Source organism: Haliotis cracherodii, unplaced genomic scaffold (genome assembly GCF_022045235.1).
Source record: "Haliotis cracherodii isolate W230 unplaced genomic scaffold, xgHalCrac1.p SCAF_8, whole genome shotgun sequence".
Lineage (NCBI taxonomy): Eukaryota > Metazoa > Mollusca > Gastropoda > Lepetellida > Haliotidae > Haliotis > Haliotis cracherodii.
In genome coordinates, this window is record NW_027266341.1 from 31,325,956 (window position 1) to 31,350,023 (window position 24,068).

The 24,068-nt window shown below is 40.8% G+C and overlaps 1 protein-coding gene across 1 annotated transcript; it reads left to right on the forward strand.

Annotated features, from left to right (window-relative positions):
• The first annotated feature begins 12,394 nt into the window (after positions 1-12,394).
• LOC139449976 (uncharacterized) lies at positions 12,395-16,575 on the forward strand. Its single transcript, XM_071231589.1, has 5 exons — positions 12,395-13,139; positions 13,597-13,644; positions 14,344-14,498; positions 15,286-15,515; positions 16,304-16,575. The coding sequence occupies exons 1-5, from the start codon at positions 12,443-12,445 to the stop codon at positions 16,473-16,475; spliced, it is 1,302 nt and encodes a 433-aa protein (XP_071087690.1). The 5' UTR covers positions 12,395-12,442; the 3' UTR covers positions 16,476-16,575.
• Positions 16,576-24,068: the final 7,493 nt, after the last annotated feature.

A 24,068-nucleotide genomic window follows, 5' to 3' on the forward strand; every position in this document is an offset into this window, starting at 1 on the left:
GTGTGTGTGTGTGTGTGTGTGTGTGTGTGTGTGTGTGTGTGGCTGCTTGCACTAGTCCGGACTGATGCCGATTTATAGTGCTAGCTCACTGAGATACCATGCCGCAGTTTAACATGAATACCCCACTCAAACACAGTATACTGACTCCGAGCCGACCAGTCCTTGTTTTAGCCCCTTAATGCCGAGTGTCATACAGGGTAACAACAAGTACCTTCTTTTAACGTCTTTTGGTATGACGCGGCCGGGCGGACGCCCTGCCACGAGACCCCGGAGGCGGTCAAACCTAGTAAAAAGATACCTTATTATGGTTTAGTGCAATGATAGACAGGGGTTAAAGGATATATAAGGAGGTTCTTTTATTGAAGAATTATTCCGGAAACACAGGACACAATAGTCCGTACATTTAATCCTCTTCTTTTTACAATATACATATCAACTGACAGTAAGATACAGACACACTGTGCCCAGCTCACGATAAGCTCGGAGAACACATCATCTATCTCGTACCCGTTATTCAAAATCTAACAACCTGGAACTATAATCTCGTAGAATCTATATAAAAACACAACACAGAATGTAAGGAATAAAAGGATACCTACGAACCCAGAGAGTCGAATAAAATCGGAAGTAATAGTGTGCGAAATTAAAGGGAGATAAGTCCGCCATCGTTTAACCGTTGTAGACCACAAGAAAGTATGGACGAAAATATAACTTTACAATAGCCTTCACTTCATCCAAAATATGAAAAGTTTTGTTTCAGCTAACAGATAATTTGGAATATGTCTGTGAAGGGTCAAAGCTGTTTTTGTCCGGATCCAAACTAGAAGTTGTAATTGCCCTGTAGACAACCGATGGATTAAATTGACTGAAGAGTTGCAGATTATTTAAATGTTTGTGATATGGAATTAAGGAACATTCCATCAGGTATGTAACAGTAGGATAGGTAGATATAGTTTAGTGTAGGTCATCAGGTACATAACAGTACTAACAGTTGTCGGTTGGATGTCCAATTTGCAAGTATAGTAAGATGTTTCTGTCAATCCATATATTTCAGTCGATTAGAAAGAAGAACACTTCACATGTACGTGCATAATAAACGACTCAAGTTTTCTTGCGTATTGATTGTGGTGTCATGATATTTTATGTGTTTCAGACATTAACCTTAGGAGATTTGTAAATTTGATGTGATAGACATTGTACCTGCTATATTCCGATTTTCAATTCAGGAATAAAAGGACACATGTCATATCTAGGAGTGAGTGAGTGAGTGAGTGAGTGAGTGAGTGCGTGAGTGAGTATGGTTTTACGCCGCTTTTAGCAATATTCCAGCAATATCACGGCGGGGGACACCAGAAATGGGCTTCACACATTGTACCCATGCCGGGAATCGAACCCGGGTCTTCGGCATGACGAGCGAACGCTTTAACCACTAGGCTACCCGACCGCCCCATCATATCTAGGAAGCTAGCGCAGCTGACGTATTACAACCAACAAGGCGTATTGCAGGTTTGTGTTTGTTGTTTAACGCCGTACTCAGCAATATTCAAGCTATATGACTCAGGTCTGTAAATAATCGAGTCTGGACCAGACAATCCAGTGACTGATTTCATGAGCATCGATGAACGCAATTGGGATACGATGAGATGCATCAACCAAGTCAGCGTGCCTGACACTCGATTCCGTAAGTCTTCTCTTACGACAAGCATAGTCGCCTTTTACGGCAAGCATGGGCTACTGAAGACCTATTCTACCCCTGATCTTCACGGGGTTCATGAGTGACTATGTTTTAACGCTGCAGTCACTAATATTCCAGCTATATCACAGGATAAACAATAGAGTCAGGTATAGGAACACCAGTGACTTACCAGCTCCTGACACGATCCGTGCTATCTGGTACATACACACACAGTCAGCCAGGTCCACACCGTAACACCATAACACCACAACACTGTAACACCACAACACTGTAACACCATAACACCATAACACCATAACACTGTAACACCGTAACACCGTAACACCATAACACTGTAACACCGTAACACCGTAACAACAAGGTGCTCGTCACACGACAGGCATGGAACATTAGGGACCTGGCTATAGTCTCGCCCGGATTCCTCTCTGAACAGCGTCATCACCACCCAATAGTGATTGTAAGACTTTTAATTGTACGGTGTCGGGCAGCAGACACATACCTTTTTATGCAAACCGTGGGAGTGGCGGGTGCTATCGACAGGGCGGGACATGTGTACCCTTTTCGGGAACACGCAGTGTCATCACTGATTATCAGTGATCCATTCATAGTTTTCAGTTCTATTTTGCCCTTTTCGCGCAATGGAGCCTGTTTCGTGAGATGGTCGCGGTTGGTTGTTCTCTGGCGTTGGCGTTCTCTATCTACTGAACTGAGGTTCTTAAATCCCATCATTCGTTCCTGACTAGATAATCAGCCGTTCTCTATATCACTTTCGGGTGCTATGGGCAACCTTTGACATAGAGGTGTGCAATAAATCATACGAATTTTTTCCACATACTATTTCTAACGTCATCGCCTCTATCCAAATATTTATACCCTAAATGCACCAGAGTATGTGTCTAATGATAGAAAAGCATAATATACGTCCTCTTAGCGGGTGAAGTGACACCACTGTGAAGATGTTTGTTTGTTTGTTCTTTAACGCCGCACTTAGCAATATGCCAGCTTTAAGACGGTGGTCTGTAAATAATCGAGTCTGGACCAGGCAATCCAGTGATTGACATCATGAGTATCAATCCACGCAATTGGGATACCGATGACATGTATCAACCAAGTCAGCGAGCCTGTCCACCCGATCCCGTTAGTCGCCTCTTACCACAAGCATAGTCGCCTTTGACAGTCTTTGCTGAAGACCTATTCTACCCCGGATCTTAAGTCATGATCAGTTCTCATCTCCACCAGCCCGCATCAGTGTCCCGCGTCATCATTTGTGAAGCTTTAAACGTCCATGCAATGAGTGAGTGAGTAGGGTTTAACGCCACTTTTAACAGTATTCCAGTTATATCACGGCGAGTCAGCTTAATGTGGGAGGAAAGCCCGAATTGATGCAGGTCTCAGACGTTTACCTCTTCGGTGAAACCCATGAGCACGGGTATGGTGCTGACAAACCTAGAAACATAATCGTGGCGAACCGGGATTCGAACCCACAATCATAGGTTTCTGGCGTTACCAAGGGACGCAACTCGAAAAGCGAATTGCGGCGCCTTAGACGACTGGGCCACCTGTGCCCCCTCCATGCAATGAACATCAAAGGCAAGACAAAGGTATTTTCCCAGATACAATATGTAAATTTCGAATTCAAGAGCAGACAAACTATCTTTGTGGTAAAATTGATTCCGAAATGTATATCAATATTGTCATGTAATGTAATACAACATGCCAATAACGGCTGCCTGTACACAACAGATTGCAGTAGTTACCAAATGGACCCGTAATTACTCCAGGCAGTACCTGGCAAACCAGTAACTTACAGCTCGTATAACGTTTCACGTATGGATAAGTTTACACGAAGAAATGAGTTAAGCATACCCTGTATATTTTACAATAACTGGACGTAAGAGCGTTGGCATAGAAACCCTGATCTATGTACACAGTTCGGGTGGTTGAGTGGGTGGTTGTCGAAATGCGGTACAACTGTTTGCAGGACGTTATTGATGTACCGATCACCATTGAGGTTTCCTTGGACGAGGTCCAGAGCCAGCTTACAATCGTGTGACAGGTAACCAACCCGAAACCATTACCGAACCTCAGCCATACGACGTAGTAGGTCTAATGTCCTTGGGTGTACAGGCCATATTTTAATGCCTCCAAACCGTCAATCTGTGACATGGACCAGGAACCTGCTCTCATCGGACCAATGGACTCTTCTCCAAGTCCTTTGATTCCAAGCTCGCCAGGCCAAACACCATGTGTAAACGAATTCTCCGATGATGATCGTCAAGAAAGGGATGGTTACCCTTCTTGACTTCATTCCCACCGCTTCTCTGGCGCCCCAGAACAGGAGATGTTGCGAATGGTTGGTACAAGCCGAAGCAGGGCTATGTCCTCACGCCTTGACGTCATGCGAGGTCTTCCTGACCTGACCTGACCTGACCTGACCTGACCTGACCTGACCTGTACAGCACTGGATTGCCTGTGTTTTCGTGCTTATCACGGTATTATGACACCCTAGTTGACGTCCTATGCTTTTGTAGGTCATGCCTGGCGAATGCGAAGTGACGGCACATTTGCCATTGTACTGTCCTATCATTTCGACGGAACACCATTCGTGACATAGTCATCACGAAATTTGCAGTTGTTGCGAATGGGGATATATCAGTATTAGTTATTTCCAAGGGTGCTTCACCTTTTTCTTTGTGTGTACATACCTACGAACCCGCCTAACTGCATACCTGCATACCTACCTGCACATCTACCCATGTACCCACCCGTGAATATCCGGGTTAGAATTGGTTTTCATCATCCCATGCTTGTCATAAGAGGCGACAATGCTTGTCCTACCCACCTTTCTATCATGTTACTCCTATAAACCAAACGACGAGAAAATTGGAAAGCGAAGGTGTATTTTAATAGCTATTAAGTTATATTACAAATTGATCTAGTAATTCTATTAACGTAGATTGAATAATGATCGAATAGATTTAGAATTTAATTAAAAATAGAAATAATTCAATCGAGTTATCATAGAAGGCATTACTTAGTTATCAATGGGTTATTGCAAAATGATGACAATGAAGATAATGTGAAGATATAAATGTAAAAACCATCCGGTCTAGATTTTACGCGATTCACGTCCATGGATTTCCATTTAAAACACAAGTATAACACCCTCTCTTTTTGTCGAAGGTACATGAATATTAATTTATACAGAGTCAACCTTGTTATTCACTTTGTTTCAAGGTTTGGGTGTCACATCCATAATTTATCAAATCTATCACATAAGAAAACATGCTAACACTTTTATCAGTTTTGTTGTTCAAATTAAAACAAAACACCTTGGAACTTGGGGACATTGTCTCTCCACATTGCACATATCACATATCACATATCACATATCACTTATACAATAATACTCAAATTCTCACGTTCCACAGAACCACTGTGTAAAAGGCTGTTAAATAAATTGGATAATATGTCCAGGCTTTGCGACACTTAAGACACCTAATGACATTCATTTAATGACACAATGAGTGAGTGAGTGACTATTGCTTAACGCCGCATCAGCAATTTTGCAGCTATTCGCGGCGATTAATGACACAATGACATTCATTTAATGACACAAATTTGCAAAGCACAAAGTGATTATGGTATCACATGTTGAACGTAAATGGGGATTGCAGTTTGTTTATATCAGTCATCGATATGAGTTAACTATCGATGTCACTTACATATTCCACAAGTCATGCATTAATGATTCGGAACCTACAACTGCATCCCAAATAGAAATCAAATATATTTGAACAGGATCAAGTTTCAAGATGTTGATGTACCTGACAATCACCAATATTGCAGCTACATCCCGATTGCCCGTATGTATATAGTCTTGGTCATACAGACCAGAGGCTGACGGCCTGAACAACCATTTACGTGGGTCCACGCCCTCTCACTTGGTGACCATCCAATCATCAATCTGGTCTTACGTTAGGCATAGGAATTGGAGCACCTGTTCAGCTCGAGAAATCCAAACGAAATTGACAGATACGATCTGGGCACATCCTTCTCCTCTGTCATTGGTCGATGTAACATGTTCCCGCAGTCTGACAAGGTGAGTGATTTAGCCCAGAAATAGACTCACACATTGTACCCATGAAATAGGTACCACATTGTACTCATAAAATAGGTCCACATTGTACTAATAAAATAGGCCCACATTGTACTCATGAATTAGGTCCACATTGTACTCATGAAATAGGTCCAAATTGTACTCATGAAAAAAGCCCACATTGTACTCATGAAATAGGTCCACATTGTACCCGTGAAATAGGCCCACATTGTACCTGTGAAATAGGTCCACATTGTACTCATAAAATAGGCCCACATTGAACTCATACAAAAGGCCCACATTGTACTCATGAAATAGGCCCACATTGTACCCGTGAAATAGGCCCACACTGTATTCATGAAATAGGCCCACATTGTACAAATGAAATAAGCCCACATTGTACCCATGTAAAAGCCCACAATGTACTCATGAAATAGGCCCATACTTTACTCATGAAAAAGGCCCATATCGTACTCAGGAAATAGGCCCACACTCTACGCATGAAATAGGCCCACACTGTACTCATGAAAAAGGCCCACATTGTATTTATGAAAAAGGCCCACATTGTACCCATGAAATAGGCCCACATTGTACCCATGAAATAGGGCCACATTGTACTCATGAAATAGGCTCATACTGTACTCAGGAAATAGGCCCACATTGTACTCATGAATTAGGCCCACATTGTACTCATGAAAAAGGCCCACATTGTACTCATGAAATAGGTCCACATTGTACTCATGAAATAGGTCCACATTGTACTCATGAAAAAAGCCCACATTGTACTCATGAAATAGGTCCACATTGTACCCGTGAAATAGGCCCACATTGTACCTGTGAAATAGGTCCACATTGTACTCATAAAATAGGCCCACATTGAACTCATACAAAAGGCCCACATTGTACTCATGAAATAGGCCCACATTGTACCTGTGAAATAGGCCCACACTGTATTCATGAAATAGGCCCACATTGTACAAATGAAATAAGCCCACATTGTACCCATGTAAAAGCCCACATTGTACTCATGAAATAGGCCCATACTTTACCCATGAAAAAGGCCCACATCGTACTCAGGAAATAGGCCCACACTCTACGCATGAAATAGGCCCACACTGTACTCATGAAAAAGGCCCACATTGTACTTATGAAAAAGGCCCACATTGTACCCATGAAATAGGCCCACATTGTACCCATGAAATAGGGCCACATTGTACTCATGAAATAGGCTCATACTGTACTCATGAAATAGGCCCACATTGTACTCATGAATTAGGCCCACATTGTACTCATGAAATAGGGCCACATTGTACTCATGAAATAGGTCCATACTGTACTAATGAAATAGGCCCATATTGTACCCATGAAAAAGGCCCACATTGTACTCATGAAAAAGGCCCACATTGTACTCATGAAATAGGTCCACATTGTACTCATGAAAAAAGCCCACATTGTACTCATGAAATAGGTCCACATTGTACCCGTGAAATAGGCCCACATTGTACCTGTGAAATAGGTCCACATTGTACTCATAAAATAGGCCCACATTGTACTCATGAAATAGACCTCATTTCAGGCCTCATGAATATCAGAGGGGTACACAAAGTACTGGATCTAGACAACCAGTTTTCCGACATGCTAAAGTCTATCAAGCCGTGTGGATGGGGTCATGAAACTCATTGGGTATGCAAAACTGATGTAATGTATTCAAGGAACGTTAACGGCTTTGTGGAAAACGGTGATTTGCTGATTGATCTGATGGTTGAATCGAAGTTTCGATGTTCAAATGTACCAGAAGCGAATCTAAACTGACATAATTTGACTATACTAGTGCCTGCTATGGCCTATGTATAGCGTACTATTCAGTGAATTCATAATGTATGCTAAGGGACAATTAAAGACTAATACAAATATACCGTTCACCAAACCTGCTGCATTAAATTATCAAACTAAACTGCCGGTAAAATGAATGAATACACCCATGTTTCAGTGTGGCTAAAAATGAAACAAGAAAGAAACAAGAAATTGACATGGTTATTCGATGGTGATGTACTTGTTACGGGCGTCATAGCTGTGTTTTGGACATCATTTTGCAATGTTTCGACGACTGCTTTCAGCCAAGTAACATATTTATAACGTTTATACTTTTGTGATCAAATCCAATTTTCAAGTGTATACTTTCTTTTGAACGTCAGTTTATTTGAAACTATTACTGATGATGTTTTTTATATAATTTGCTAGTGGTTAAAGCCTCCGCTCGTCCAGATCCAGGTTCGATTCCCGACATGGGTACAATGTGTGATATTGCTGGAATATTGTCAAAATCGGCGTAAAATCATACTCACCCACTTTTATAATTTCGCGAAGAAAGGCCATATAAGTCGGTTAATGCCTATGATGTCATAGGATTTGCAACGAAACATAATGTTTCATCGGATAATTACTGTTTTTCAGCCAGAACTATATTTTTTTATTTTGTTCACCTGGCGAATTGCATTTATGATCACAAGAATACATAGTCTGATTTGACATAGAATTAGTGTATCTTATGTAAATGCTCAAATGTTCAGTCAGTGCATAAACGTACATATTGTCACCGTATCGTATATCTACCCTTGTCACGGTCTAGTGACCACACCATTCCCTCGCTTTATTTCCGACACCGCTCGGCAAAGTCCGGCGGTCGTCGTTGTACAGTGTCATTGCATTCTATGTTAGATAAGTAGTGAACATACTATGTGATTTAATGGCACACTCACACCAAGTATGGATGTTTGTTATGTCCTATATGTTCGCTACCTTATTCATGTATGTGGTAACTATGATTTACAAACATGAGGAGAATGTATTTGGACCCTCAGACATTGCTAATGTATTTGTGATCATATTTGCCTCCTCAATAATTGTACATAGCTTCAAATTGTATATATTTAATGATACCGTTAGATAGCCTATGTTCAGCGCTTTAATTTGATACTTACATCCTCCGTATGGATAAAGTAGTTAGTTCGCTATTCGTGTTTTCCCCATGATTAGAAACACACATTGGCTGAGCGCCAAGCCTGTTGAATTCACGGGCTGCCCGGGAGAGATTGTCGCCTCTGAGGTCCGCGCACAGTTTTTATGTACTTCTGTCAGGATCTTGTGTTATACCCCAAGGCTTCGTTAGATCGTTTACGATTGTCTCGCTACTGGGTGGTCACGCGAAACTCTTTGGAAGTGATTACGGGGCACTTTTGATCTAGTCCTGACTTACTCTTGTTGTATTGAGCTAAACGCAGTAACTAGGGTTTCCAATACTCAGTTTTCTAGTAATCCGTGGACAACCAACCTTCACCTGATTGTCTAGCTTTTGGGAAATTTTAGTAATTCCGTGCTCCGTCAAAGTGACCGAATCTTTAATCTATTAGACTAGATTGCTATTCAGACGTTCTCGTCTATTTTATTGTCCTAGTGACTTATTGTCGGGATAGGCCCTCGGTTAATTCCAGTTATTTTAGGTAGACTTGTATATAGAATTCACAAGTGGTCGCTCGCACGGGGTGTGTGTTAATGACAATCAATACACCTTTTTGTTAGTCTATTACGAGTGAGTGAGTGAATGGAAAGCGCCAACAGCGTTTAAGGTGCAATTGGTGCAAATTGGCCATATAGAAGCGTGCTACAACATATGTTGAAAAATATCCGGTGTGGGAGATCAATCATTCGTTTTCAATTTAATTTAAGGCCATGGGCTTAAAAGCGTTTTATTGTTTGCCGTTTTAAGCCCATAGTCTAAATAACGAGGGGGCTAAAAACGTGCAATCCCGGTAATCTGACGGTGCCAAATCTGGTGGATGTTCAATGTGTTCTAAGTCAAATTAATGCACAAAAGCCCGAGTATTTGTTTGTTGTTTAACGCCGCACCCAGCAATATTCCAGCTATATGACGGCGGTCTGTAAATAATCAAGCCTAGACCAGACAATCCAGTGATTGACATCATGAGCATCTATCTACGCGATTTAGAGACAACATACTTGTGCACAGGTGTATTGTCTTTGGTGACAAAACACACCTTTAGCGATATTTCCACGAAGTTTAGCCTTGATATTCTCACGCAGTTGTCTACGCAGATTACCATAATATTGGCCATTAATGATCTGTGCTTTAAACTTCCAACACACCGAAGCAGTCACCTTGCCAGCTGATCGAATAGTTTTCTTCTTCTGAGAAGACGTCAGCTGTATCGCTTGCTTTGGCTGTTGTTTAGTCTCTGGCTGATAGTGGTGAACCCAAAACGACTGAAGTCATCACAATAGATGATGAAGCTGGCGCGCTTCTGGTCAGGAGATTCAGAAACCTCAAATATTTGGCAAGCACCGTTCATTCCTCCGAATGTGCTGAGGGATGTCTACTAGTTATGTGACTTGTTGTGATTTGCAGAGGAAGGGATATCATCTCCGTAAGGTTGACACCATATCTGCATGGATGGATGTTTGGGTTAGCCCATTTTTCTCCAATTTCATCTACAGAGAATAGCTACTAATTTTATTTGCCTGCAGACATTTGGATGCGTATTTGGTTCAAGTACAGGCTGTAAATATTGTACGTATTGTACTTAATGCATGCAAAATACTTCAGTACATCTCTAGTTAGTAGTTAGGCCCTGAACCCTCTAGCCATCCCCTGTATATTAAAGCTATATCATATGAGCCTGTAAATACAAGCCAGTGGTTGATAGCGCGAGCAACGAGACACGTTGTCGGACAACAATGACACACAATCAGCATTTTGGCCACCTGATACCCACTTTAGTCGTAACGAAGTGATCATTGCGAGTTACAAAAGCTTATTTTCGGTGGCAAGTGTATGTGTGACAATAAAGGTTTATCTTGTGACCGCCATGACACTTTCCGTATGGCAACACAAAAAGCGAACGGAGTCAGTTTTGACGTGACGAGCAAGTGACGTAACAAATTTTGTACAAACACACATTAAGACATTGAGAGCTATTACGATTGCTCTTCGAATCCTGAATTTTTTATTTTAACGATTTGGTTGGTTGGTTGGTTTGTTGTTTAACGCCGCACTCTGCAGTATTCAAGCTATATCACGGCGGTCTGTAAATAATCGCGTCTGGACCAGACAATCCAGTTATTGATATCACGAGCATCAATCCACGCAATTGGGATCGATGACATGCATCAACCAAGTCAGCGAGCCTGACCACCCGATCCCGTTAGTCGCCTTTTACGACAAACATATTCACCTTTTACGGCAAGCATGGGTTGCTGAAGACCTATTCTACCCCGGATCTTCACGGGTCTAATGATTTGGTGCGATATTACGTAAACAAAGTCCGGGTGATTCTTCGAATATGTCAAACGAGAATTGACATGTTCTTAAACAGTGACGTTACCATATAATATTCACACAATCACAATGTAGTGCAGTTCATAAATGACCATGTGATGCTCCGGGTTACAATTGGTCTTCGTAATTCAATGCGTGTCGTAAGAGGCGACAAGCGGGATCGGGTGGTCAGACTCGCTGTCATGATTGATGCATGTCATCGTTTCCCAAAATAGATGCTCACGGTGTTAATCACTGGATTGTGTTGTATAGACTCGATTATTTACAGACCGTCGTCATACAGCTGGAAAATCAACAATAAAGCAAATGAAAGTAAAAGAAAAACAGTTTAAAATTCTAACAGGTGAATGCAGATATTGACTACAGACGAATCCTGACGACTATACAGTCTGCTTTATACAACTTTGCTCGTCACTGTATGGCTGAGATACTGCTGATGTGACGTTAAATTTTAACTCACTCACTTATACAACTTTGAGTATTAACACAGCATTTAGTTTTCTGCTTAAAAAATACTATTATATTAAATATAGCAGACCGCATGGGAAATAACAAAATATTGATTAGATCGAGATATGTAACTTAGAAACAGTTCATATTGTAGACGTCGACAGTTGTATTTTGTTTACCTGTTCCTGCAAGAAGATGTAACCATAACAGCATCAAAACTAGTTGATATTAATATATTTGATTTAAAACTGATTATGTTATTATTTTTCCAAGGAATGATCTTATTCTCCGTTCTGGATGATAGTTACATGTAAATCGACATTGATTGGTCGATTTCAAAACATCTGATTTAATCTCATTCGTGAAATGATAGGTCAGACAGTGGCTGACGTACCACATTATTTATCCACGGGGACAAAAACGTTGGTGGCGCATTGCTAACATCAATTTGTATGTCTCACCAAACATTGAAAGGTCAGTGGTTAGCCCTCTGTTCAAACAGCCATTGTTGGCCTGACGTTCCTGGAACAGAGGCTCAATACGTACCCTCCATGTTGCATGCGTAATCATTAACATATACACACACGTAAACGACAAGCCCCCGAGCTGATGCAGCGAATTAGTGACTAGATGCCAACTGGCCTCTACAAATATTGAAAAATGGATCGAAGCATGCATCCTTTTCCGTAATAGGCACACCCGTTTTTCTACTCAACCAATGGAGTAATATTTCCTCTACATTGTTTAACTTCCCCTTAAACCTGTATAAATTCAGGGAAAAGCGCTTCCTCAGCCTCTTCGCTTCTCTTTGAGATTTTAAGAGCTGTTCGGGAAAGTTGTCAAGATGAAGCTGATTGTTGTTGTTCTGTTGGCTGTCATCTGCTTTGGTGCGGCTTCTGCTTTTTACGGAGGCGGGGTCAGAAGGCAACCCACAAAGCCCAGCAAAGATTTGAAGGATGCTCTTTGGTGGATGAAAAAAGGAGATGATAATGACAATGGTAACACTGATGACAATGGTAACACTGATGACAATGGTAATACTGATGACGACGATGACGTGAATGGCAATGGAGACGTCGATAACAACAACGATGATACTGATGATACTGATGGTGGTCATGTCAGTGGGGGCAAGCAAGGAGGAAGGCCTTCCGGTAGACAGAATGGGAAAGGAAACAAAGGTAACAATGGAAGAAACAACAATGGAGGAAGAAACAATGGAAGGAACAACGGAAGGAACAATAATGGAAAAAGAAACAATGGAAGGAACAACGGAGGAAGGAACAATGGAAAGAAGAATAATGGAGGAAGAAACAATGGAAGGAACAATGGAGGCAGAAACAATGGAAGGAACAGCAATGGAAGAAACAATGGAAAGAACAGCAATGGAGGTAGAAACAATGGAAAGAACAATGGAGGAAGAAAGAACAATGGAGGAAGAAACAATGGAAAGAACAACAATGGGGGAAGAAACAATGGCCAACAGGGACAAAATTATGGAAGCGGTACTGATGGAAGAAACAACAACGACAAACCAACAGGTAGTTAAACACTACGTAAACTTTTGTACTGATTAAATTTGGTTGGCATGTAATCGTGACAGACAATACGCCATTCATTGCTAATGAAATGCGGACAAAGAAGAAAGTATTATAGCTGTTGGTTTTATATTCTTTTGTTTTGGACTTTTATCCGATATCCGGTTTTAAGAAAATACCTCTGCTGGCTTTGAATTCTTAGTTGACATATTTAACATATCTATGATATTGAACATTTAACAAAAAGACAGAGGCGTGGTATATTGTTCTTCAACCTTTGAAGGCGTCAGTAGATTTCGTTTCGATGTAAGAAAAACCGTTTCAATCATGTGCACATGGCTGAAGAGGTTTTTAAACTGGTTTCGAAAGATTATACACATGCAAGTAAGTGATATATGACAATATGCAGTGTTATATTAGTTGCGATATAATTTAATATTAATATTTCCTTCATTTAAAGTTGCTCGCACTACACCGACCACACCCGCTACCACCACTACTGCCTTCGGTAAGTAAAACTTGAATATTATCATTAACCAAATCTTTTCACACAAAATGTCATTTAAAAAAGAAGTTTGTGTTCACCAGTAGCAGTTAGTAAATATTTAGATGCCTCTGATGTGGTGTGTGTGTGTGTGTGTGTGTGTGTGTGTGTGTGTGTGTGTGTGTGTGTGCCTATTTTTGTTATATATTACAATATAATTGCGTTTATGTTTATTGTTACCAGTGTGATCCTATCAATGAGTAACGTTTCTCGCGAACACAATTGCTTATGATACAGCCGGAATGGTAGAATGGATTATGCCATAAGTAGCGCCTTCTTATAATTAAGGAAAGCAGCGTTTATATGTATCTCAAAGAAGTACACTTTGCATATCATATTATCGTAATTTTATATGTATTTCTCTGACACAGAATTTAATGCACATGTATGTGACAAAAAAGACATATATGCCATATATATCCGACGATATTAGATAAGGATTAATTGAATTTTGCCAAATACTTTCTAAGATGCTACCTATGGCAACTTAAGATAATATACATTTCGTAAAGTATGTGAGTTTCTAAAGGGAGGTATGAATGTCCAACTATAACGACTTGTGAAAAAGGATAGTTTGAAATATTTACAAACTTAAGGATGATTTTATGCTGGTTCGTGATTCCGTTTTTCGTTCTTACCCTTCTCCCTCTTACCGCAATGTAGACGTGTGTCGTGATTTGGCCGACAAGGGTTCCTGCGATTTCTACACCCACCCGCAGTGTCTACAGAGGGTACTCAACACATGCCGTCCTCTCCCCGTCCTCGCAGAGAAGATCTGCACACAGTCCGTTATCAGGGAGCCAGAGTTTGATGACGAGGTAAAATAAGCGTTATTGGGTCAAATGCCTCACCTTCAAACTGACCTTGTCACCTCAAGTATATTCACAGGTTGACAACGATTGCTGTCTGATCCAAGTTTGTATTTTGTAAAAATAGTCCTTCGTACGATTTTCAGCGTCTCAGACATCGTTTTCCGAGAATGAGTTTGTGAGTTGGGTGTAAAGCCGCTTGTAACAGTATTTCAGTTACATCACGGGGTGTCAGAGGAAAAAACTGAAGTGATGCAGGTCGCAGACGTTTACCACTTTGGTGAAACCAACGGGCACGGGTATGGTGCTCGAAGCTAGAAACATAATCCGGACGAACCGGGATTCGAACCCACGATCTTAGGTTTCTGGTTTCCCATGGTACGCAGCTATGCACAGCGAATTTCGGGGCCTAAGACGACTAGGCCAACCATGTTCCCCTATCCGCGAATGGAATAAATTTATCAAACCATAGCAATCTAATCATTACGTTATATATCACTTCCGTTCTTAATATCATATGGCCTTATCACTTTGGCTATGAGATATGTATCAAAAGTTCATAATATGTATATGCTTATTTGTGACACATTAAAGGACCAGATTCTTATGTTAAAGCGAACGAGATATAAGTCTCACCCTTGACGACTGATATATACTACTCAAAAGATGTTAAAGAACACCCGCTTTTTTCATATCACAATAGTTGATCTGTCTTGATGATGTTCTTTAACTTCTTTTGTGTAGTATATCTGTAGATATACCGCATCATGAATAAAACTCTGTGTTTTTCCGCCAGGGTCTCAACTACATCGACAACGTGAGAAAGTGCACTATTAACAAGCTGCTTCCAGTTGTGGACTCTGATGATTGCGATGAGATCAACCAACTGGTCCTTAACGGCCACACCAAGAACCCTGGATGCCTGTTCCAGGACGGAGATTTCTGCAACGTTGCTGCAGATGCCCAGAACTGCGAAGCCCTCTTCCACATTTTTGGTCTGAGCCACGCCGGCGAGCTTCAGTTCAAGTAAGATGACCGTCATTTTGACCTCCTTCTTGTTTTTCCTTCAAATCATAATGCAGGCTGTCGAAATGCCAAACAGTAAAACGGTTGGAACATGTTTTTGCCACGTCTTGTCATCCCATCTTTAGTACCCTATTATTATACACTAAATATATAAAAAGCATTATAATACCTTTCAAAATAAGCTAAGGAGCAAAGAAGCTACACGTCTCAGTTGATTGTTAGCGACATTATATCCAAACAATGAACAGTACCAGCACCCAGTTAGACTTCTACATGTTTTTATTTGTGAAATAAATTTTGATTTAAAACTTTGGAAAATTAAAATAAATGCTGATTGGTATTGTAGACATCTTATCTTTGACAAACAATAAATTTGCTTTTATTCGGCACAAATGTACTTTTCGCACATGACAGGGGTCATGTTGTTGCAAATTCTTTTTGGGGGTTTTATGCCGATATTAGCACTATTTAGGCATCACTACTGCGGGGGACACTACAAATGGTCTTCACGCTTTCGATGTGATGACGAATTCTGTAACTACTAGGCTACCAGGGGCGGTCGGGTAGCCACGTGGTTAAAGCGTTCGCTCGTCACACAGAGGACCGGGTTCGAATCCTGACATGGGTACAATGTGTGAAGCCCATTTCTGGTGTCCCCCGCCGTGATATTGCTGGAATATTGCCCAAAGCGGCGTAAAACCAAACTCACTCACTCACTCACTCACTAGCTATAGGCTACCCATCGTCTCTTATAACTGTGATATGATCTTTTGTGGTAATCATGACAGGCTGTTCACGACCTTCAACTCGCTCATCGTGAACTGCGACAGCAACACCCAGGCGACCTTCAACCTCAACTTTGCCCAGAAGTTCCTTGAAGACAAGACAACCACCACATCGACAACAACCACCACAACCACCCCTATGATGAGGATGATGGGTGGATTCGGTGGTGACTAGATGGCCGTGTATTGATCCGACGTCCGACAAGACACTGGGATTAAACTAACGCGAATATCAACGGAATTGGGATACATGGTTGTGTAATCGTGTTTTTGAAACGGGAATAAAAAGTTGTATTTCATGAAAATTGGTTTCGTTACTTATTTATTTCTAAAAAATACTGAATCTTTAATGTATTAGAAGTACCATTGCAAAAGCGGTTGCTCAGAAGCTGTTTAATTTTTGTCACTGATGCGTCAAATTTGGAAATATCCTCCACATGTCTGCCATAAACTGCTTTACTAAGACCTTGCATCCGGGGTAGAATAGGTCTTCAACAACCCATGTTTGCCGTAAAAGGTGACTATGCTTGTCGTAAGAGGCGACTAACGGGATCGGGTGGTCAGGCTCGCTGACTTGGTTGATACATGTCATCGTATCCCGTATAGTATCGATGCTGATGATGTCAATCACTGGATTGTCTGGTCCAGACTCGATTATTTACAGACCGTCGTCATACAGCTGGAAAAACAACAATAAAGCAAACGGAAAAAAGAAAAACAGTTTTTAAATATCTAACAGGTGAATGCAGATATTGATTACAAACGAATCCTGACGACTATACAGTCTGCTTTATACAAGTTTGAGTATTAACACAGCATTAAGTTTTCTATTTAAAATATATTATTATATTAAATTAAAAAAAAACAACAAAAAAACAATTATTATTATTATTATCATCATCATCACCATCATTATTATTTACAGATTAAAATTTAAAAATGTAGCAAAGAGGGTTAGGCTCATCATCAGCTCAGAGACCTTGCCCCCTCTACACGCAGCCCAGACAGCGAATGGGACTTCTCCCAGGAAGCGCTGCCAAGTCAAACCCACCAAGAACTTTCCGGAGAATGTGAAGACTCCCCAACACTGCAGCCTTCTGCATTACACAGATTGGCAGAAGGGCTGTATTCCTGGTAGAAAACCCAGGTCCCGATGTCAGTCAACAGACTGGGAGGTACCAAACCTAAGGCACCGAGAACAATGGGGAATCGGACAACTTGGTACATGGGATTTCAAGCGTGAGACATTTCGAAAGCGAGGTCTGCATATTTGCCACGTTTTTCTTCAATCTTGTCAATCACATTACTCTCAAAAGGGACAGAAAATTCAATGATATAAATGATTCATTGGATTTATCAAAAAGGACAAGATCAGGTTTGTTGGCCTGGATATGTCTGAGGTTGTACGGGCCTATTCCAAAGGATTTTGTATTTATCATTTTCCATGACGCCCTCTATATTATCCGGTCGTACCATGGATCATCATGGATCTCTGTGTCAAAACCACAAGCATGGCGAAGTCTGTAATAAAATGACCGAGCCACCCCATCGTGTCGCTTATTATACTGTGTCTGTGCCAAAGCTGGGCACCCACTCACAATGTGTTGGACAGTCTCATTAAATTCATTACATAATCTACATTTCATATTCACATTTCGATGTAAAATCACACATTGGAAGTGACTTGTCCTGAGCAGCAAACAGATTACTACTACTACTACTAGTAGTAGTAGTAGTAGTAGTAGTAGTGGAAGACACTGGTCTTGAGCAGCAAACAGATTACTACTACTACTACTACTACTAGTTTGTTTGCTAATCTGTTTGCTGCTCAAGACCAGTGTCTTCCACTACTACTACTACTAGTTGTAGTAGTAGTAGTAGTAGTAGTAGTAGTAGTAGTAGTAGTAGTAGTATTTACAGATTAAGATATATAGAAGCTGCAAAGAGGGTTCTGATGATCCGTATTATGATTATTGATATTAGTGTCGTCATTCCCATGTTTAAAACATACAAAGCGCTCTACTCACACCAGGGGGGATGTTTAAGGCGGACAAGTCGCATGCCCAGCCCCCGGGGAATGCAGACAGCGTCTTGCTAAGCAGACATACAGTGTATGGAGATTGCTGCCACTTACCGAGTGCATGTGAGGTGTATAACATTAATCCTCCGTTAAAGAGCGCAGTGCGCGTGATCAGCCTCGTTCCCACATTGTGCCGAAAAAAGTCATTGACCTTCTAACTCTTGATTATACAAATAGCGTTGGGCGAAATCACTGGTAAATGTTGATGGGAATGTTTTCTTTTCCCGGCAAATACCGGCTTAAACATTACACACGAGAACGCCAGCTTATGACCCACACGTTAACGCTGTATGGGTTGGTCTAGATTTAGGTATTTGCTTTATTTTCCATTAATTAGTGAGAGGGATGAATCCAGATGTTAATGAATTCTGAATTATATAATTAAATCTGTGTTTAAAAATTCGCCCACGTTTCGTCACAGGTTTTAATTATGTTAAGTAAGATCTGGTGCTCATCATATCATCCACTGGTTTGTCTTTTGACTTGATTAATCACAGGCCGATGTGAAATACATCCGTCACTATTATCAATACTATCTGATGTAACGTAATGTCACACGTTCTGAAGTCTTCACCTCTAAGTGTGAATCTATTTTGTGGGATGAGTGAGTGAGTGAGTTGAGTTTAACGCCGCTCTTAACAGTATTCCAGTTGTTTCACAGCGTGTCAGCTTAATGTGGGGGAGGAAAGCCGGATGTGTGGTATGAAATAGTTACGGTAAAAGTACTTTTTATAACTACCAGTTCTTCCAAATACCAGTCAATGGATTACAGGAAATATCTAGCGGTATATAGAGGATTATCTAGAGGATTAATTTTCAGACGTTAATCCTTATCTTTGTTAATTGGTATTGCCAGCCTTTCAACTCAGTTCACAAAAATGAAAGATTGTCACATCGTAATATATCTTTAGTTACACACAGACGTCACAACAGTTATCTGTTTTTACTTGTAGTTGGTGTCAGCTACAACCAGCACCAGCTGGGGTGAGGCTGTAAATCCTGCCAAGGTGATGACGTAAATCCTGCTGGGGTTATGATGTAAATCCTGCTACGGTGAGGACGTAAATCCTGTTCGGGTCATGATGCAAATTCATCTGGTGTGATGATGTAAATCCTTCTGGAGTGATGATGTAAATCCTGCAAGGATGATGATGTTAATCCTGCTGGAGTGATGATGTACATCCTGTTAGGGCGATGATGTAAATCCAGCTGGGGCCATGATGCAAATCCTGCTGGGTGGATGATGCAAATCCTGCTGGAGTGATGATGCAAATCCTGCAAGGATGATGATGTAAATCCTCCTGGAGTGATGATGTACATCCTGTTAGGGCGATGATGTAAATCCACCTGGGGTCATGATGCAAATGCTTCTGGAGTGATGATGTAAATCCTGCAGTAGCATCATGTAGGAAGCAGAGGTACTGTAAGTCCCTATGGTCTCCAGTAAGGTGGTTTAGCTTCAGATCTGGTGGTCTCTAGCTCTGTATTTTAATAGGAGAAAGTGAAATATTCATAAACATGTTGACTTGAATGCTTCTTTATTTGACATGATCTACATTTTCAGCTATCGTGCTAACATTTTACTGTTCTTTGTAACAGGTATTTATCAAAAGGACTGTTATCGTCACGGTATGGTTGAGGTACTGCTGATATGACGGACGATACATGTTAACTCACTCCCGCAAAACAGTTATCGTAGTTCGGATTACCCAGGGTTCCCTATACCGAGGAAAGTCATTATCCATAACAGTTCTAATTGAAGAGAAATAATTGAATAATATCTCTGTCGTTTTTTCGAAATTCCTATGTCTTTTTCATTTGGATTTGAGAGTTACGGTATGTTTTTCCTTAATTGATTAATCTGATTCCCAGCGTGATGCATGCTTTTAAAATTATTTTATGAAGGTGGCAATTAATGGTCCCTTTAACGCATTGCTGGGCGGTGGGATCGCTTAGTGCATAAAACGTTCGCTCGTAACGCCGAAGACCCGGGCTCGATTCCTCACATGGGTACAATATGTGCAGCCTATTTATGGTGTCCCCTCCTTGATATTGCTAGAATATTGCCAAAAGCAGCTTAAAACTATGGTGCACTAAAATGCACTAAAATGCATTGCACATGCACATTCTTTTATTTTTCTGAATGCCACTTGTCTTCATTTATCCCGGACCTCGCACATTTCTTCAAATTAATGAATCGTATTACCACAACATCATTCGAATGTATGGTGCTCTGAATACATAAAAATGTTTCTGAAAGCTGTTCACTTCTTGCAACCAACGCATCCCACAGTTGTGAAACGCCCACCGCTTTTGGATTTACATGCTTACCTTATTAGGCAATCCAGTGAGCAAGAGCTTCATGCTAGAAGGTTATAGTTTCATCTTCCTCAGGAGGTGACACATGGATCTTGCAGAATTCAGCTGTTTTTTTCTCTCAAACGAACCATGAGGGTATGACCAAAGGAGATCCCGCAACCATAGCATGCAGAATGAACCAGGCAGGTCAAGACACTGACAGTAGGACAGTGTACATGCGATGCATGCTTTTGTATTTAGTCATTAGCAGGTAATTACCGTAGTTCAACAGGCACGATGGTGGTATCCACGACCTGTTAATTGCTTGAAAAAATTTGAAAATGTTTGGTTGCTTGAAATGTCAACTCAGTCTTGTTACACAGATGTTGTAACATACCCTTGTTTTCTCGTACTCAAGACGTCAATAGATCTTTCAAAGTGATAATACCTGTCACACATGGTTGAAATGCTACAGATGCTGGAAGACGTACCTCCTTCACTGCAGATGATGAAAAAGTTTATGACACTAAAAACACCACCGAGGGATGATTAAATCGCATCAGACGCCGGTAATCGCCACTTAATTTCTACATTCCCTACAGTTTGTATTGATAAAAGTATATTGACGTGTTTATCCCGAAATTCAGAATTATTTCCTGATTTTGTTTCAAATGTTCTGGCTTTCGAAATAAAGGCAGTTGAACCTTGCAGTGGAACCATGAAGTAGGGGACATCGTTCCAAATGTAGCACTAAAATGAGGGATATGGGGATTTGACAATATCATTAAAGTCAGATCTTAGTTCTTGCTACAGCTAAACAAAGATCTGTGGACATCCCACGTCAGACCGACCTTGCGCGAACTTTGACCGGGCAATGGAATGACCAATTAGGAGGCAGCTTTCTCGTGCTTTAAGGCACTAATTTCAAATTGGCTACTACGCTTCGAAACATATTTTCACAAATTCTCGATTACAAATTTGTAACTTGAACAAAAAAACATCCTGAAATGGCTAATAGATGGTCTAGATTATATGGATTCAGTCGTTAAACCCGTAACTATCGTTCGGAGCTAAAGTTTTCGAGGTTGCATGATTACAAATCACATTCCGACTGTCACTTTCATAATCTGGTAAGCGATGCTCAGATTGGTCGGATAAGAGGTCGTTCTGACGTGACCCCTAATGCGAGATCTGAGATCTGATTTTAATGAGATTGGGTGATTAGAGTGTGTAACCTTGCTGATGGTATGTCATAATTGTACCCGATGGTTTGGATCTTGCTTTTACTACATAATAATATGGCGAAAAAACAAAAGGTGAGGGTTGTGAGTGAGTGAGTGAGTATGGTTTTACGCCGCTTTTAGCAATATTCCAATATTCACGGCGGGGGACACCAGAAATGGGCTTCACACATTGTACCCATGTCGGGGTTCGTGACGTGACGTGACGAGCAAATGCTTTAACCACTAGGCCACTCGACTGCCCCGTGAGGGTTGTGTATATGTAGTCGTCACTGCCAAAATGGTCATCACTGAATCAGTAGTCACTACTGAATATTCAGTACTCATTATTGTAGTCTTCACTGCATCACTCGCCATCGCTGCATCACTGTATACATGATCATCACTGAATCAGTACTCTTTATTGCATCTGTAGTCTTCACTGCATCACTCGCCATCGCTGCATCACTGTATAAATGATCATCATTGAATCAGTACTCTTTATTGCATCTGTAGTCTTCACTGCATCACTCGCCATCGCTGCATCACTGTATAAATGATCATCATTGAATCAGTACTCTTTATTATAGTCTTCACTGCATCACTCGCCATCGCTGCATCACTGTATAAATGATCATCATTGAATCAGTACTCTTTATTGTAGTCTTCACTGCATCACTCGCCATCGCTGCATCACTGTATAAATGATCATCATTGAATCAGTACTCTTTATTGCATCTGTAGTCTTCACTGCATCACTCGCCATCGCTGCATCACTGTATAAATGATCATCACTGAATCAGTACTCTTTATTGCATCTGTAGTCTTCACTGCATCACTCGCCATCGCTGCATCACTGTATAAATGATCATCATTGAATCAGTACTCTTTATTGCATCTGTAGTCTTCACTGCATCACTCGCCATCGCTGCATCACTGTATAAATGATCATCATTGAATCAGTACTCTTTATTGTAGTCTTCACTGCATCACTCGCCATCGCTGCATCACTGTATAAATGATCATCATTGAATCAGTACTCTTTATTGTAGTCTTCACTGCATCACTCGCCATCGCTGCATCACTGTATAAATGATCATCATTGAATCAGTACTCTTTATTGTAGTCTTCACTGCATCACTCGCCATCGCTGCATCACTGTATAAATGATCATCATTGAATCAGTACTCTTTATTGTAGTCTTCACTGCATCACTCGCCATCGCTGCATCACTGTATAAATGATCATCACTGAATCAGTACTCTTTATTGTAGTCTTCACTGCATCACTCGCCATCGCTGCATCACTGTATAAATGATCATCATTGAATCAGTACTCTTTATTGTAGTCTTCACTGCATCACTCGCCATCGCTGCATCACTGTATAAATGATCATCATTGAATCAGTACTCTTTATTGTAGTCTTCACTGCATCACTCGCCATCGCTGCATCACTGTATAAATGATCATCACTGAATCAGTACTCTTTATTGTAGTCTTCACTGCATCACTCGCCATCGCTGCATCACTGTATAAATGATCATCATTGAATCAGTACTCTTTATTGTAGTCTTCACTGCATCACTCGCCATCGCTGCATCACTGTATAAATGATCATCATTGAATCAGTACTCTTTATTGTAGTCTTCACTGCATCACTCGCCATCGCTGCATCACTGTATAAATGATCATCACTGAATCAGTACTCTTTATTGTAGTCTTCACTGCATCACTCGCCATCGCTGCATCACTGTATAAATGATCATCATTGAATCAGTACTCTTTATTGTAGTCTTCACTGCATCACTCGCCATCGCTGCATCACTGTATAAATGATCATCATTGAATCAGTACTCTTTATTGTAGTCTTCACTGCATCACTCGCCATCGCTGCATCACTGTATAAATGATCATCATTGAATCAGTACTCTTTATTGCATCTGTAATCTTCACTGAATCACAAGTCATGAAAACGGTGCCCAAGAAGAAAGGACGTATGTATGTAATTGTGTTGATTTTTCCAAAGCTTTGAACTCAGTACAATACTTTCTTTTGTATTATGTATTATTTAAAAATGGTATATCAGGTAAAGTATAAAATGTTTTGAAGGCAATGTATTCGCAGCTACGTTCTTGTGTACATACAACTTATGGTTTCTGTGATTTCTTTG